We start from the raw sequence: 16,575 nt of genomic DNA, 5'->3' as shown, positions 1-16,575 counted from the left end.
ATGCACATATTTGCTTTCATGCACACACAGCAGCATTTGAGTGTGCTCACGACTGAGTGAATATTATGTTTTGGATCCAATATATTCACACACTTGGATTCATCAAAACATAATAATGGTTGTAATTGCATTTGGTTGCAATAGGATTCACCTGAGAGCTCTTTTTTCTTATTTTGGCCTCATACCACGTACCTTTGTACACATTAAAATTGTAGTGTAAGTTAAATTTCCATCTTGTTCAAAATGGGTGCCATAAGCTTCATGCTTTGCGTCGATACAATGTTCATAACACTGTACATACATGTAATATGGGATGGTCATAACACATCTAAGGACATAACCTCAGTCAGGATCGACGGAGTGCACACATTGGCGCTGGAAATAAATATTGATTTTCTTTGTTTTACCTCATTTGTTTGGCTCAAAGTTAAAAGGAACATTACTCTTTTTGAAATCAGAATCAGATGTATTTACATATCTCTGGACAATTTGCCGAATATATTTGGCTTCAATCTCTGCATTAAGCTGTCCAAAGTCCCATACTAAAGGTAGCATGCTTGGTGGCAGAGCTTGAACACGGTACACCAACTCGCGTAATGGAATTGTACCTGCAATTCAAGAAAAATTACAAATAACAAACATAAAAAATGTAATTCATGCATAATAGTAGAACCAATACGGTACATAAAAGCGGTCTAGGTTTTATGAGTTGCCTGGGCAATGAATGTCATCAGTTATAGTTCTTATAGTCACATGCATCATCCATGATCCTCATACTAATCACTATAAGCATCATGATAATGATCATGATCATCCCTAGAATTATCTTTAGCATCATCTCTGATATGAGTTACATGTACCAAATGAACAAAATATGCTATCAAATTTATTTTCACAGGCAATATGCTACAGCCAACACAAAACCTTTTATCAAAGTTGATGAGACACAAATATACTTTTCTACATGTATGTGATTTTGTTTTCCAGTTCTTTAGGTCTTACAAGCTTACCAAATTTCTCTTGTGTGTCCTCAGCAGTAACATGATACCCAAGTCCAGCAGCCTTTAATCTGTCAATCATTGCCTCTGTGTGTCTGAAACATTTCATGGTAAAATAAAAATCAATGATTCGCCAAATCAGAAATTTTGTACTTCAAACATCAGATACCTTTAAGACATTGGTAAAGAGTATGTTAACATACTCTGTAAACATACTATGCTACATATGGGGCTCATATGTACATATCTATTATAATAATACACTATTCTCTGTAGATCTGTCTCTAGTCCGTAGATTTGTCTGTGACTGCTAATGTGAGGCCGTGTAGGTTGTACGGGGCTCAAACTCAGTGGGTGGGTGTAGTTCTGTCCTGGCATGAAGAAGTTTGTTTGTTAAGTCATCCGACCCAGGGCCCCTCTCTTCACACAGGTATTTCCAATTATCATCTGAATTATAATACGCTATTCTCTGTGTGGATCTGTCTGTTTAGTCCTACGTGTATGGGATGGGTGTTAGTAACAATATAATTCTCAGGTGCAATCTCTGTACAAACTCTCTGAGCCCCGAAGCTGCTTTATTTGATGAGAAACAGCCAGCCCTTTGTTTTAACATTTGGGGCCCTGGGCCCATAATATTTGACTTATGAGGCCCATGTACATAATATATTATGTTGAAGTATAATTCTCAAGTGCTATAAGTAGACTCAAGCTGGGCACTGTAGCTGCTTTATTTACTGAGAAACGGCCGGCCCTATGTTTTAGTGTTTGGGGCCCTGGGGCCCATATTATGTGACATATGGAGCTCATATGTACATATAACAATATAATTCTCAGGTGCAATCTGTGTACAAACTCTGAGCCCTGATGCTGCTTTATTTGATGAGAAAAGGCTGGCCCTTTGTTTTAACATTTGGGGCCATGGGGCCCATAATATTTGACTTATGGGGCTCATGTACATACTAGTATGTTGAAGTATAATTCTCATATGCTATCAGTCGACTCAATCTTGCCATTGTAGCTGCTTTATTTACAGAGTAACAGCCAGCCCTATGTTTTAGCATTTGGGGCCCTGGGGCCCTAGGGCCCATATTATGTGACACATGGGGCTCATATATACATATAACAATATAATGCTGAAGACCTATTATAGTGTACCAAATCTGAACGGTGTAGCTACTTTATTTGCTGAGAAATGGCCAGCCCTTAGTTTGGGCCTCTGGGGCCCCTAGCCTTGAAAAATTTAGGGCTCATACATTTGCCACATATGAGCCTTAGTGCCCTTGTAGTTTTAGAACTAGCCTTGTCAATCTGTTGCCCCTTATTTTAACATTTGGGGCCCTGTGGCCCATAATATATGACATATGGGGCTCATGTATAATTGTAAATATTGAGTACCCCTGGAGCTATCAGTCTACCAACTCAGGGCCCTGAGGCAGCTTTATTTGATGAGAAATGGCATGCTTTGTATTTTTATATTTTGGCCCCTGGGGCCCATGACATTTGACTTCTGGGGCCAAGATGAGCAAACGGAACTTAGGTAGGGCCCATAAGTGTACCACATATGGGCCCTGGGGCCTTTGTAGTTATAGCGCTTGTCTTGACAGAATGATGTGTTTGATGAAGGAGGAGGAGAAGAAACCACAGGATAACAATATACCGCCCATACTTCACATGCGGGTATAACTTTCTCTCCACAGGAATCCAAGTTCTACCAGTCTAAATCAATAATTCTATCAGAATGCTTACCTTCTGTATGGATTGCAGGCAGCTATTACCTTCAGGGCTCCATCAGCCATATCTATAGGCCGACCTTTGACCCTACCATCACACATGATCTCTTTGATAAGTCCTATGGCTTCGGTAGTGTTAGCTTCATCAAAGAACAACACTGTGTCTACTCCATGATCTCTTTTGTTCTTTATGGCTATTTTTTGTGCTTTTTCAATCTTCCTGAAGATGTCATTTGAAGTAGTACCACCATGCACCTATAAAGATAAAGATAAAACATTTTGAGGTTTCTTAATGAAATTGTAGGTATATGGTATCTTATAAGTGAAGACAAGGTTGCTACATCGGCATCGCTGGATTTAGATGTTTTTGCCGACTTGGACCATGTTCAAAGACCTTTGTCTGACACGGCGTTTCGGCACGTATTGAACACTTTACTTGGAAAACCACAAGATTTAAAACATGATTTTCTTCTTTTGCAATGAGCTGCCTTTTGCAACTAACCATATATATACGTCTAGCCCTCTTCTTTTGTTCCATTATCTATTGTATTTCTTTTGTTCAAAGTCTGGTCAACTGTCGATCATATCAAGTAATGTGGACAGGTCAAGATAATCTGGACAGGTCAAGATAATCTGGACAGGTCAAGATAATCTGGACAGGTCAAGATAATCTGGACAGGTCAAGATAATCTGGACAGGTCAAGATAATCTTGGTTAGGTCAATAAATTTTGAACAAGAGAAGTACATGTTCATATTTAGAAACACTGGCCACATTATTTGATTTTTTTGGACATTTCAACAAACTTAAAATGCATCAAAGTACATTATGAAGTGATCAAATTAGAGAGGGCTCTAATTTTGACTTTTACATATTTTACACGATCAGCATAAATTATTATGCAAGTTTATGCATATTAGATTTAAATGAAGGTGGTAAACAATACTTGTGTGTATTGAATGACACCAAGAACACCTCTATTGAATAATGCAAATTAGTTTGTATTATGTCTCTTAAAGCCTGTATAATTAGGGCGGGGATGTCAATCTACCTTTGTCCCCCCCCCCCTTTCCCAACTAACACAGATTCCGACAAAGTAGGTAACAAAACAGAGCCATGAGGTCTTACAAATTAAGTTCAACCAGGTGGATGTGAGTTCATAAGAGCAATGTCGGGGATTATAGATCACAATTTTTCAATCGATGGGGAGAGATGAGGTCCGACCGAGTCTCCTACACAGGTTACGCTCCCTGTGGAGGGGCGGAACCAAACTAGCCGATGTGGAGACTAAGCCAGTTTGCGTCGGTCTGATCCTCGTCTTTGACCATGCGCAGATCTGGCTGGTCAGGAAGATATTTAATATCCCGAATTTATAATATGCCTACCAGTTCCATCTATAACCGATTTGCTAGAGAATATTTGTTACCATGTTTAATAAATTCAGTATTTATCGTATAATAAAATGTGGCCAAATGTATATTTGTGTACATAGTGTGTGGATCCACTCTTCTACGGACTTGTCGGGAAGGTATGGCGGTATGCTGACCTGGGTCAATATGTTCTGGGCAGATGAGGTCCGACCAATTGCCTACGACCTTGTGTGCGATCATGTGTGACAGGCAATTCCCGATAATAATAGAAGTTCCCTGGTTCAACCAAGGATATTTTGCACCTAAAATGCAGTACATTACAGGCCACAAGACTAGATGTAGAAAAACTAGTAACTACAACAATCCGCGGCCTAACCCCAACCAAAATAGGTCGAGGAGGTCACCCAGGAATATGCGTTGATTTGGTTCAGGACATTTGTTGTATAAGTATATTAAAGATAAATATATATTCTATGGTGTTAAATGAGTTACCGTCATATCTAGGTAAAACACACCTACTTTGGTAATTTGACCTTTGAAATATTTACATATTCATTATTAATATTACGAATATGTATAGGATAATGGCCAAGGATTAGAACGTGAGTGGGTAAGAATGGCTGAGCGCGGAGCGGGCGTAAGCCATTCTTACCCACTCACGCTCTAATCGCGCCATTAAAGCCATATTATTATAACATTTGCTGAGGAAGACGCCCTCACTGAATTTTTTTAATTCATTTTTTTACACGATTAAATTGTACTTTATTAAACCAATATAGCCTGCAAAAATCAAGACTCTAGGTGCTGTAGTTTTGTCAAAATCAGAGATTTTGAATAAAAGGCTGATTCAGCCCTTTATTATTACGATGGAATTGTTAGTTTAACGCATACACGATGTTCATAACACACAGTATGTATGGGCGTGCGTGACGGTGATGTACATTAACAAAGGGTCGTACCACAACATGACCGAAGGAGTGGTAGTGCGTATTGGCGACATGTGCGCTGGTAGTAAATTCAATTTTCTTTGCTTTGCCGTAGTTGTTCGGCTCAAAAATAAAAGGGATATATCTGACAGTAAAGCTAACATTTTATGGCAAAGAAATGCTAATCTATTTTGTTTGAAAATGTTATAATATTGCTTTAACCGACTTAATACACACCTATGACGTCGCGCTATTGTTTTACCGCTCCATTATTTTTCACGAATGGAGTGTTATTGAAATAAGTTGCTCTTTACAAATTGATCAATTACTCATGATGCGGACAATACACTAATATAATGATCGTACTAAATTTTAGGTGCGAGTGCAAAAATAGTCCGACTCAGCTTTATGTAAAATTTCTATAGAAATACCCATCATATCACGATCCAGGTGTTTAGTTCAAATCATCCGTAACCACCTTCTTGAATTATAAAGATTTAAAATGTTTGTTACACAAATTGAATAAACATAGATTCGTAAAATCATTAAAGTGATTAGACCATCAATAGTTCTTTATGCCCACTTCTAATGTATTAACTGTTGAAGTAGTTGCGTCATGTTGCGTTTAGGTCTCTATTTTGCATAATAAGGAATATTGGCAACTGAAAAAGGTTATATAGCATGTATAGGCTCATATGAAATGGTCATTACAGTTGTCAACCTCAAGAAAACTACACCTATCGCTATACCTGAGCAATGATACTCTTCTCTGTGAATCGAGTTTACGATTTTGGAACAACCATGCAATTATGGACACTATTGTTTATCTTGGATAATTTTTGATGGAATCATTCCGAGGATATATATCGTTGATTCGCAGCAGAAGGACCAAAATCAGGTACTAAAAGGTACGAAAATTTTAAATGTACTACAACACATTTTACCTAGGCCTATTATTGTCCTTGAACTTTGTCGGCAAAAAACAAAACAAACTTCGCCGCTTCGACGCTGAAATAAAAGCCACCTCAACTTCCAGTCCCCTTCCGAAATCAAATGGAGCGTCCCTAACATTGTAATATTTAATTACCGTAAAATGGGGTAACTTCGTAAGCGGGTAACTTTGGTCGCTCAAATATATTTTTAAATGGTCATATTTCCAGCACAGCAATATTGTTTTTAGTCATATTTGGTCTCAATTTGTTAAGAAATATATTTGGAAGAAGACGCTCATGTCCAATTTCTTTGAAAGTTACGAAAATATTGGCATTTTGACCAAAATGAGCATTTTTTACATTTTTTTCAGACAAAATAAAAATCGATATTTGTGAGCAAGGATGCGTGCTTGCTTAATTTTGCATGGGGATAAATGTCACAAAAACAAAACCTTGCCCATATACAGCGTAAGATCAATTTTTTCATTTTCTTTTCTTCATGGAATGTAATACTCTGACCAAAGTTGCCTCAAATGCGGGGTAACTTTGGTCAGGCTATTTTCAACCCCTAGGGCACCCTTTCAAAATTATTCAAAAATCTTTTTCAACTTCAAGGTGTAGAAGGGAACCCTAACGTCATAAAAAGAGATAATTAGAAATATATTTGGTTTTGTTTGGAAGCAGTGCTTTAAAAACTCTGAAAAGTGCCCAAAGTTACCCGTTTTACGGTATCGGATAGGCCTACTGATCGATGTAAGTAAATATTCAAGCATGCCAAAATACCATCAGATGAAACATCAAATATACTAATGACAAATAAAAATTATACAGAAAATAGACCTACTGTGGCTTTTATCATTATTAAACATGCCCGAGAGAACGATTTGAAAATAAACAGATTCATAGGCCTAAATACATTGATACAGAATGTGTATTATGTATATGTAGCAATGTTGCCCAAAATATGACAAATTATATGTAGGGCCTAAGCCACTGAAAACGATATAAAAATATAAAGAAGGAAAAAAATATTATAAAAAACAGTAAGCGTAGAAAGAAAGGTCCAAATAAATAAAAGTAAAGGCCTCACAAGTAAAGCCTAAGTGAGGGTAAAACACATCTTGCATAATAAGTACAACGTATTTAGCCAACAATTTAACCTGCCCGTTTTGATCTTGACTTGCTTTTCACAGATTGCATTGTAAGGGCTCGGATAGCTTAACGCTTTTACGTATTTTGTTTGTGGCACCTAAGAGCAAATCAGACACATCCTTCTGATATCAAATAATTTAGATTTTTATTAAATTCGCGATACAATACACATTTTAAGGCAAATTATTAAAAATTGATATTTTTGAAATTTAACAGTCCTCAAAGTAAATTGTATAAATCTAACGATATGCAGTAAATAGTAGGAAGTTGGGTTGAACAGCCGTCAATCATATGAAAATTGTGACCTTCATTATTAAAGATATAGATTTTTTCCTCAAAACACTAAAAATGTAGGTCTTTTTGGAAACAAATGTTTAAGTTCTATATGAAAGGTCAAATTTTCAATTGAGTCGGCTTTTCATCCCAGCTACATAGGCCTATAGTTTAATTACATATCATTAGATTTATAAAGTTTACTTCGAGGACTGTTACATTTGGAAAAATATAAAAATATGAAATTTTAATAATTTGTATTATATCGCTGAATTTCACAAAATCAAAATTATTATTATTATTAGATATAGGGACAATCCTCGTATTCAGCATGCAATTCGATATGTCTGATGTGCTCTCAGGTCCCATGACAATACTGGGCAAATGTTGCTATCCGCTTCCTCAATTTATTGTATTAATGAAAATAATTTTCGTCTTGTTTTTCGTATCATTGTTTTGCATGAATGAAGTGATGATAACAATACCGCACTTTTCGCAAATACTTGCTTTTCAAAAGTGCAATTGATATTAACACTACATTCAGTAAATGCCAGTACTTTTTCCCTGAAAAGTATTTGCTTTTCAGAGAAAAGAGAAAGGCATTTACGAATGGCGTGTTATTAGTGATCATCGCTCCATTCGTGGAAAATAATGGAGCGGTAAAACAATAGCGCGACGTCATAGGTGTGTATTAAGTATAAAGAATTAATAAGGCTATCGAGTGTATTGAATAGAATCAACCGTTAACGCGTTAAATAGATTGAAATCAATGCTGTATTGATTTGATTAAATCACTTGCAATTGTAACAAGATAAGACTCATAGACTCGAACGCAGGACACATGAGAAGAATATTACACTGTCCCGGTGTTTTTATTTTGGAAAAACCCTCAACTTACACAAGATAATCATATCAGCTTTTCCAGTTTGTTCTTTGGAAAATGAATAAACCATAACAACAAATTCGTTTATTTTGGCTCACCGTATATGTATTCGGGGTCTCGCCTTCTGAGCGACTAACATGCTCACCATACCTCAACAAGACACCGATTATCTATGGTAATGGTCTGTTTCTCAAATTCTCACCCTTTATCTACTACATACATGTCCTGTCATATATGGTCAGCTACCAAACAATGTTGTGGTACGTACATCATGATACTTAAAAAGTTGAATGAGATTGAGAGTTAGATTAAAATACAAAGAGCTTGATAAGACACTTGAAATAAGTACAGGTCTTGGCCCATGTTTTCCTTGCCAAGTTAGGTGATCTCAACTCATTTTTTCTGAGTCAAATCTGACACACAATTTCCTTGACTATGATAGTTAATTTCTTCTTTTTTGTTTATTTTGAGATAAATCAATGAGAAGTGGAACATATCCAAAAAGCTTCGCAAATTTGACACATTTAAACATCCTTTCCTCATCAATTTGCATTATGTACGAGGGTCATTCAAAAAGTTCTACCTCCATCATCACATCTCTGTTATCTTATGTGCCAGGAAATTGAAATTACCCATGATTATACTCTTAAACCTAAGCTACAACATAAAAGTTTTTTAATAAAAATGTGATTTTTGGTTGTTAAGATATGTTGGTTAAAATAAATACAGATTTGGTACATCGGAAACGGTTAAAAACTGAAGCCAATAGTTTAATAAGCATCATATTTTAGCTTTGATAATCTCCATAAAAATGTTTTCAAGATGTGTTTGTCCAACTGCTTACTCAGGATAAATATTTTGGTACTATTTGAGCTCTCTGACATGCCTTGGGACAACAAAATAAAACATGTTTTATATGAGAAGAAAACATTGAAGGGTTCAACAGACACACAAATATAAGTGAAATTGCCAGATTTCGACTAGACCACCTTTAAGGGTAATTCGTAATTACATCCTATTTTAAGCAATGGATTCATGTTGACGTGAACAGTATGTTAATAACCTTGTATTGACTTATAAAATACAAAAACTGTGCATAAGACTTGTTATATGACTTGAACCAACAAGTGCTCACCCGATCAAGTCAACCTATGGAAAAGGGTCAATATGAAGGCTATTCTGAACATGTAACGGTTTGTTGTGCAAAAAGACATCATTTCCAGTAAAACTGTATATTCTGCAAGCATTAGATATTGATTAAATTATTTGAATTAAAATAAAGCAATTTAATAATTTTCAAAAATAAATCTGTAAATGATTTCTACATAGATGTTGACAACCTTTTTAATCAAAATTGGCCTTTCTTTTCCTATAGTCACTTTAACCAACACATCTTAACAACCAAAAATCACATTTTCATCAAATAACTTTTATTTAGCCACGATTTAAGAGTATAAGCATGGGTAATTTCAATATCCCGGCAGGTAAGATAACAGAGATGTGTTGCTGCATGGAGGTAGAACTTTTTGAATGACCCTGGTATATACATATGCTTAGGTAATACACAGTTTAATGATAATTGTGCGCAAGACGGCTTGGATGTGTGAAAATGTTGCTCTACAAAATGCGTTTTGCAGGAATATGCAATGCCCAATATGCGCCAATGTGTCTATGAATGCATCATGTGACACAATCTGGTCCATGGGGGCCAAAGGCGGCAAATTTGAAACTGAGATAAAGGTATACATATGGAGTAAAAGAACAATAAAATACATAAGAAAATAGACATCACAAAACGTCAGAACTTTAGAACCAAGTATGCTAGACCTTTGGTGATTTCAGTAAATGATATCCGATTGTATGTATAATGCAGTAACTCAATTTTCAAAAATGCCTCCTTTGGCCCCCATGGACCAGATCATGTCACATATTTATGTGACTTGCTTTCATCAGAATCATATTTTTGAGTCCATCTTCAGCACCCAACCCAGCCTGTAGTCGACAAAGAAATCTGATCAGTCTTGTCTTGCCACACCCAGTCTCTCCCATGATCACTACCGGGATACCACATCTGAAATAAAACAACAATAACATTATTCGTATATACAACTGAGTATAAGGCCTACAAAAAATTGTTTGATTGGCGTAACATAAAAGAAATTAGGGTCAGTCAGTTGGCATTTCTTTTTTCCTTTTTTTTTCTTCATTTTTTACACACACTTTTTAAGCTGTAAATAGCGTATGATAAAGGCCTTGGAACTCTTTCTTCTTTTTTTAATTTAAATTTAAATTTATTTTTTGCAAAAGAAAATAATTGTTATTTAGAGATTAATTAATTTATCTGAGGGCATGATAGATTCTTTATACCCAAGACAGAACTAACACATGTCCGCAATTCTATCAATGTGTTCCATCTATACATATCAGAACATTTTTTTGATGACTGCATTTCATCCAAATAATAACAACACATGTGATGTAACATACTTTATATTTTGATTTCCTTTTTTCTATCCTGCAATCCCGGGCCTGCATGCCATCACACTAAGCAGCTGCAAGCTGTTTAGGACTGGCTCTTGACCAATTAAATGCACTGTTAGATAACACATATGTACAGACATGCAATATTTAGACAGAAGTCTACAGCAATTTCCCAAGATTTTAGGCACAAAACTCAAATTGTGCTTTAAGCAACATATTCGCTTATGCAACCCAAAACACTTCATAATTGAAAACCTCACCTGAATCTCATATGAATAGCCAATATCTTCTTGACATTATCTGTAGTCAATTCATATGTCTCATCTGTATCCCTGATCTCTTTTACTGCAAGAACTCTACCCAACTGCTGTAACTTCTTCCACCTTACATAAATACACAGTATACAAAACAAACAAACATTAATTATGCATTACAATTATATGGTTTTTTTATCGTATTTAACCCAAAGCAAGCCTCTAGAGGGTGTTTTATTCAATCAGGTCCATAAAATATATTCTATATTGAAATCAGAATCAGTTCACTTTCTCCAGGACAGCAACCTATTAGTGTAAACCCATGCCAGTACCAATAACCAAACAGCACTGGCATGAATTGGGACCGTCATGGGTTAACACCCTTTTCTAATCCCATAGTGCAGCTATGGCCCAAGTTTGGTTGCGATTGATTTTGAACTGTTCATATGAGACCAGATTTATCCTTTTCAGCCTATTTTCCAAGTTGACCTTAAATAACCTTTAAGCTCTGTATGTGACCTTTGATACCACCAATACACTATGTACCCATAGTGCAGCTATGACCCAAAATTGTAACAAAAACAACCACACGATAGTCTTACCTTCAGTGAGACATAAACTAAAATATTTACAAGAGAATCGCCATAGAGCTGTATGGTCAATAAGACAGAGGACCCAGGGGAGGGATCCTTGTGGTAGTGATGCCTTCAAAAATGTCATCAAGTGACAAAGAGGTCCATAAGTCTCCTTTAAGTTTAGCTACCTTACCCGTTCTGAGAAATTGTGCTCACAAATTTTGATTTAAATGGAAATGAGCTTACAAATTATAATATTTTGCAACTAAAACATAATGGAATTTGAAGACTGCAATTGCAACCCCTCCACAAAGTCTTGCCTTGTCTAATACGGATGGAATGACGAATGATCCAGTTTCATTATTTTAGATACCTCTTAAAACCCTGCCAGTACTTTTAGACCATTAGTACATTTGTAATTGTGTGTCCACTTTATCTTGAAAAGCTGGCTATATGCTTACTGGCCATCCATGCATATATCCTAGCTCCTAGTCTATAAGTTAAATCCCATTTTGCCTTTGAATAGGTTGAAAATACATTGATCCTTTACCTTGGAAGATTGTCAAAATCCTTGGAAAGCTCTACACCATTAACATGCAGTGCTTGTCTGAGAATCCTGTTCATGATGTTGGCTTCAATGACATTCTGTGTGCTGGGATCTCTTAAAGAACCATCATGGTCAATGTAGAAACCCATGAATGTCATTGACTCATGGTCATGATTGAAAAAGATGTAAGGGTGAAGGCTGCAAAATTAAATACAGTACATAAATTTATTAGAGTTATTATCATTTATATTTTTCTCTAAGTAAGTAACTTAGGTTAATATAATTAATTGTCAGCATCAAACTAAGAGACTGAAAATCCACAAATCCTAATACTACTAGTTCAGTAGAGGCACAAGAGGGGATCATATGTTACCACCCTACAACGTTAGAAGTTAATAAAATTACCCAATAGAAATAGCACTGAAATAGTGCTGAAAATGTTCTTTATTCTAAAATAAGGTATGGAAATGACTACTTGACCATTGCCCAAGCACAGAAAAATGAACTACAGTATATTCTCTAATAAACACCTCTGGAGCGTAAGTTTCAGAAGTGGGTATTAATTAGAAGTCTTTCTTACAACAATAATCCCAATAAAACATCGTATGGCAGTGCTGTGGTGCTAACAATACATCTTCTACAAAATACTGTAAACACAATAGATAACAATAGCCACTCACACATGGATATCATGAAATCGGCAATCCATGGGTGAAAATTTGAGTACTGTATAGTATTTTAACAGCATTTATGGAACAGTATGGTTGCCAAAAAATGGTGGCACCTTTATTAGAGCAGGGGAGAATTTATTAGAGAATATGCTATATGGTAACTTCTTTTCATAAACAATCTTCAACATTTACTGAAAGGATTCATCAGGTTTGTAATTAAACATCATGAATAAATTTTGGACAAAATCAGAATTGAATCCATGTGGATCAGGAGGAGAGGACCCTATGTCCTGACTGGATATATACACAGTCTATACACCCTTACAGACAGGATCCAGCAAACCGGAAGTGAGGAACCATCATCATTCTGAAGATGTCTATGGACCATGCATATGATAGACAAGCCATCACAATCATGCTTTCAAAATTCTGGTTTTGTACAAAAGAAATTTATGCAGTAAACTTAGTAAGATAATACATATACCTTGTTTCCCATCTTCTCCTTAACTGGAATGCCTCCAGCTCCTGTGGCAAATCATCTTCATCAGACTCTTCTCCTGATGTCTTTGTTTCAATGGCACATGATGGGTTTTCTTCACTCATATTCAATGACGGAGTTGCAAAGTCCTGTCAGTGACAACAAATACACAGAGGTTAACGTAAAAACTTGATAGTTAGATGTGCTTACTATCGAGCGCTTTTGAAAACATGAAATTGTACCAAAGTCTGGTGCTTTACCAACTGAGCTAATGGGGTTGAGACACACATTTGCAGGTTTACTTGTTCCTATATAACTATGTGTATCGATGATTTGCCCAAAACACTTTACACTTTTGTGGATGGAGCTCGTCATGTTTGCATGTTTTAAAAGTGCTCGATAGTAAGCACATAAGCTAACTATTGAGTTTTTACGGTATTTTTGCATATTGATACATGATTTAGTGCACTATGCCAAAGCCCAGAATGCCTCAGCACACTTTACAGATTGGTGCTATCCACTGGCCCCAATTGGTCCCATAAACCATTTAACAATAACTCAGGGACTTGGAAACATGCCACAATAAACCTTATCAGCTCCCAGAGTTTTGTATGGATTACAACCTGACAAGTAGCAGTTCTTTTGACAGGAGAATTCCATGCTAACTCAATTGTTCACAAGAGCATATTATTGACATTGCAGCGGCTTGATCTCTCATGCACCCGGTCATGCACCAGTTTAGCATCTTATTGACTGAGCTATCTTGATTGCTTCAATAGCCAGTTGGACTTGTACTTTCAATGATCAGTCTCACATTTGGAATTACTTGCAAAGATCCAAAACTTATTCATCAGACAGGCAGGTTGACTCTTTTGTAATTCAACAACTCTTCCTATTCTTTTGTATAGGACCCAACCATTGTTAATTGGATATGAATCCACACTTTTACAGTAGCATACATGTATAAGCAAACACATGCCTTAATGGAAGCACGCATACACGATATGTATGAGCACATAAAATTATCATGCCTGGAATTTGTGTGCGTATACACGCTTACATGTTTAATTCACTATTTTGAATCTGACAACTGACTGACTCAACTACATGGAATTATACTTGCACTGATCTAAAATTATTACACACCAGGCAGGTAGCTACAGCAAAGTATGGACAGCTGATAAGGTACAGTCCTGATTTTGTATCCCAGAAAGTCATCATCATCCTTCGGCTGCAGAGCAGGTGACTACAAGTTTCATCCAGCTACATTGGTCTTGAGCCATTGCTGATAGTTGACTTTGACTCAGCATGCTGTCCATATCCCCAAAAGACACTGGATGTACTGCCGTCCGGGTTTCCTCTACATACAATGCATACTCTTTTACTGGCTCATCATCAGGCAAGCGGAGTACATGTCCTACAACTTATTTCAGTTGACGAGTCCTGGCTTTCTCAACAAGTGGCATTGTCTCTGTCAAATTGTAGATGGTAGAATTTGGTACTCTGTCTACTCTCTTGATGTTCAGCATAATACGGTAGCAGGATGTGCCAAATGAGTTGATTTTATTTTCCGTATCCTTAGAGTTAACCTCACAGCCGTATAGTAAAACTGTGACGCAGGTTGTGTGAAACAGTTTAACCTTGGTGGAAATTGGGATGGTAGGACTTTTCCACAGTTTCTCTCATTTCCAGAAGGCTGTCCAAGCAAGTGCTTTCCGCTACTGGACCCCATCATGGAGCCTAGGTATCTGAAGTCGGTTACATGCTTAATGGGGTTAATGGGGTTTCCGTACACCATCAATTAATCAAAAACAGATTTTATTTAACTGAACTCACACAAGAGGACATTATCATCACATTATTGTAAGCATACAAAAATTCATTATTTAAGAATTACATACCATTGCCATTTTTATCATAAACTTGACCACAAATGTCTTGAAACCCCAGAAGCCAGACTCTAAATCATGGTAATCAGGATTGCAGAACACTGAACTCTGGCAGTCTTCAAGCTGGATGCTGAGGAAATGTGCAAAGTGACGAAGCTCTGACCATGATGGATCCTCTATACCACAATGGCTGAAATTAAATAGAAATAATGATATAATGATATTTTCTTAGTGATTGTAAGAGAGTTATGCGATGCATAATTTACATTTTGAAGAATGAAGAATTGATTTATAAAATTAGAAAGATTTAAATATTATATGCATTTCAAAGCATAGGTAAACAATGACACTGCTATATCAATAGGGCAAATCTGAGTTGTAACACATACTTACACCTATATGTGACCATCTATCACAAATGGGCCGCAGATCTAGTTTTGAGATGTGGTTCATTGAACCTTTAAAAAAACAACACACATATTATGCATGTCCAAATCTTTCAATCAAATTCAATCAAGATGCTATAATGAATTATTAATTTTCCAATTGGAAGAAGGGCAATTAAGGATATAGATATTTATAAACTTACTTCAAGAGTGTAGTTAAGAATGACTTGTCATCACCTTCTGTATTTTCTTTGAATATGAAAGCATCCAAGTCAGATCGCTGGGAATGCCGAACCAAGTACTGATAGGCTCGTTGGAATGCAGCTCCTCTGAACTCTTCATCATCTACCTTTGGATCACAATCTTGCCAACCTAGGTATTAACATAACTAATATGTCAGCTTCAATACACATTTCACATTACCAAAACCTACCCAACCTCTCTGTTGATTTCGGGACCATCCATTAGTGTTATTCACATAGGGAGCTGCTGTTAATGCCTTGATTAGACTTGACATTAAAAAAATGCAAGCTCACAAATTGACCAGCATTTACATTTCAGATACAAGGATTTTGATATATTAGAAGAAATCGGATTGGCAAATTCAACACCCTGCTGATGGCAATTGGCAATCCTGTAGTGTGTCGGAACAAAAAAAAATATCATCTGGATAAATTATTTTACTCACATGATGTGTGCAAAAGTTTAACAATCCACTTACCATGTGGTAGAGTTCCATGTTCTTCTTCCCACTGACAAGCAGACAGTACTTCCTGAGGTACACGGCAGGTGACACATGGCAGGATGGAGTAAAATGGTAGGGAACCAAGATTCCTAGATGCCTGAATTTTAACAAAATCACCACAATTATATAAATAATAATGGTAAACAATCACTTAGCTCAGGTACAGATTGGGGGGCCAGCGGAAAGGAGAGAAGAGAAAAGAAAGGTAGAAAAGGAGAAAAAGAGAAGAGAAAAGGGAGAAAAAGAGAAGAGAAAAAGAGAAGAGAAAAGGGAGAAAAAGAGAAGA

The 16,575-nt window shown here is 36.4% G+C and overlaps 2 protein-coding genes across 2 annotated transcripts in view; both read right to left on the bottom strand.

The window, feature by feature from the left end:
• The window catches only part of LOC140166723 (E3 ubiquitin-protein ligase rnf213-alpha-like), a 123,215-nt gene extending 114,720 nt beyond the window's left edge, over window positions 1-8,495 (bottom strand). The window contains exons 1-4 of the mRNA XM_072190221.1: window positions 8,484-8,495; window positions 2,745-2,983; window positions 1,011-1,093; window positions 475-608 (exon numbers count right to left, since the gene is read on the bottom strand). Coding sequence (XP_072046322.1) covers window positions 475-608; window positions 1,011-1,093; window positions 2,745-2,983; window positions 8,484-8,495 — 468 coding nt within the window. The remainder of the gene's footprint in view (window positions 1-474; window positions 609-1,010; window positions 1,094-2,744; window positions 2,984-8,483) is intronic.
• Window positions 8,496-10,100: 1,605 nt separating this feature from the next.
• Window positions 10,101-16,575, bottom strand: part of LOC140166722 (E3 ubiquitin-protein ligase rnf213-alpha-like) — a 136,651-nt gene continuing 130,176 nt past the window's right edge. Inside the window, exons 31-37 of the mRNA XM_072190220.1 lie at window positions 16,266-16,386; window positions 15,748-15,916; window positions 15,171-15,348; window positions 13,276-13,418; window positions 12,124-12,318; window positions 11,005-11,127; window positions 10,101-10,334 (exon numbers count right to left, since the gene is read on the bottom strand). Coding sequence (XP_072046321.1) covers window positions 10,187-10,334; window positions 11,005-11,127; window positions 12,124-12,318; window positions 13,276-13,418; window positions 15,171-15,348; window positions 15,748-15,916; window positions 16,266-16,386 — 1,077 coding nt within the window. The 3' untranslated portion in view covers window positions 10,101-10,186. The remainder of the gene's footprint in view (window positions 10,335-11,004; window positions 11,128-12,123; window positions 12,319-13,275; window positions 13,419-15,170; window positions 15,349-15,747; window positions 15,917-16,265; window positions 16,387-16,575) is intronic.

This window comes from Amphiura filiformis, chromosome 12 (genome assembly GCF_039555335.1).
Source record: "Amphiura filiformis chromosome 12, Afil_fr2py, whole genome shotgun sequence".
Taxonomy (NCBI): Eukaryota; Metazoa; Echinodermata; class Ophiuroidea; order Amphilepidida; family Amphiuridae; genus Amphiura; species Amphiura filiformis.
The sequence above is the reverse complement of the archived record's forward strand: the minus strand, read 5'-3'. Positions and strand labels throughout refer to the sequence as shown.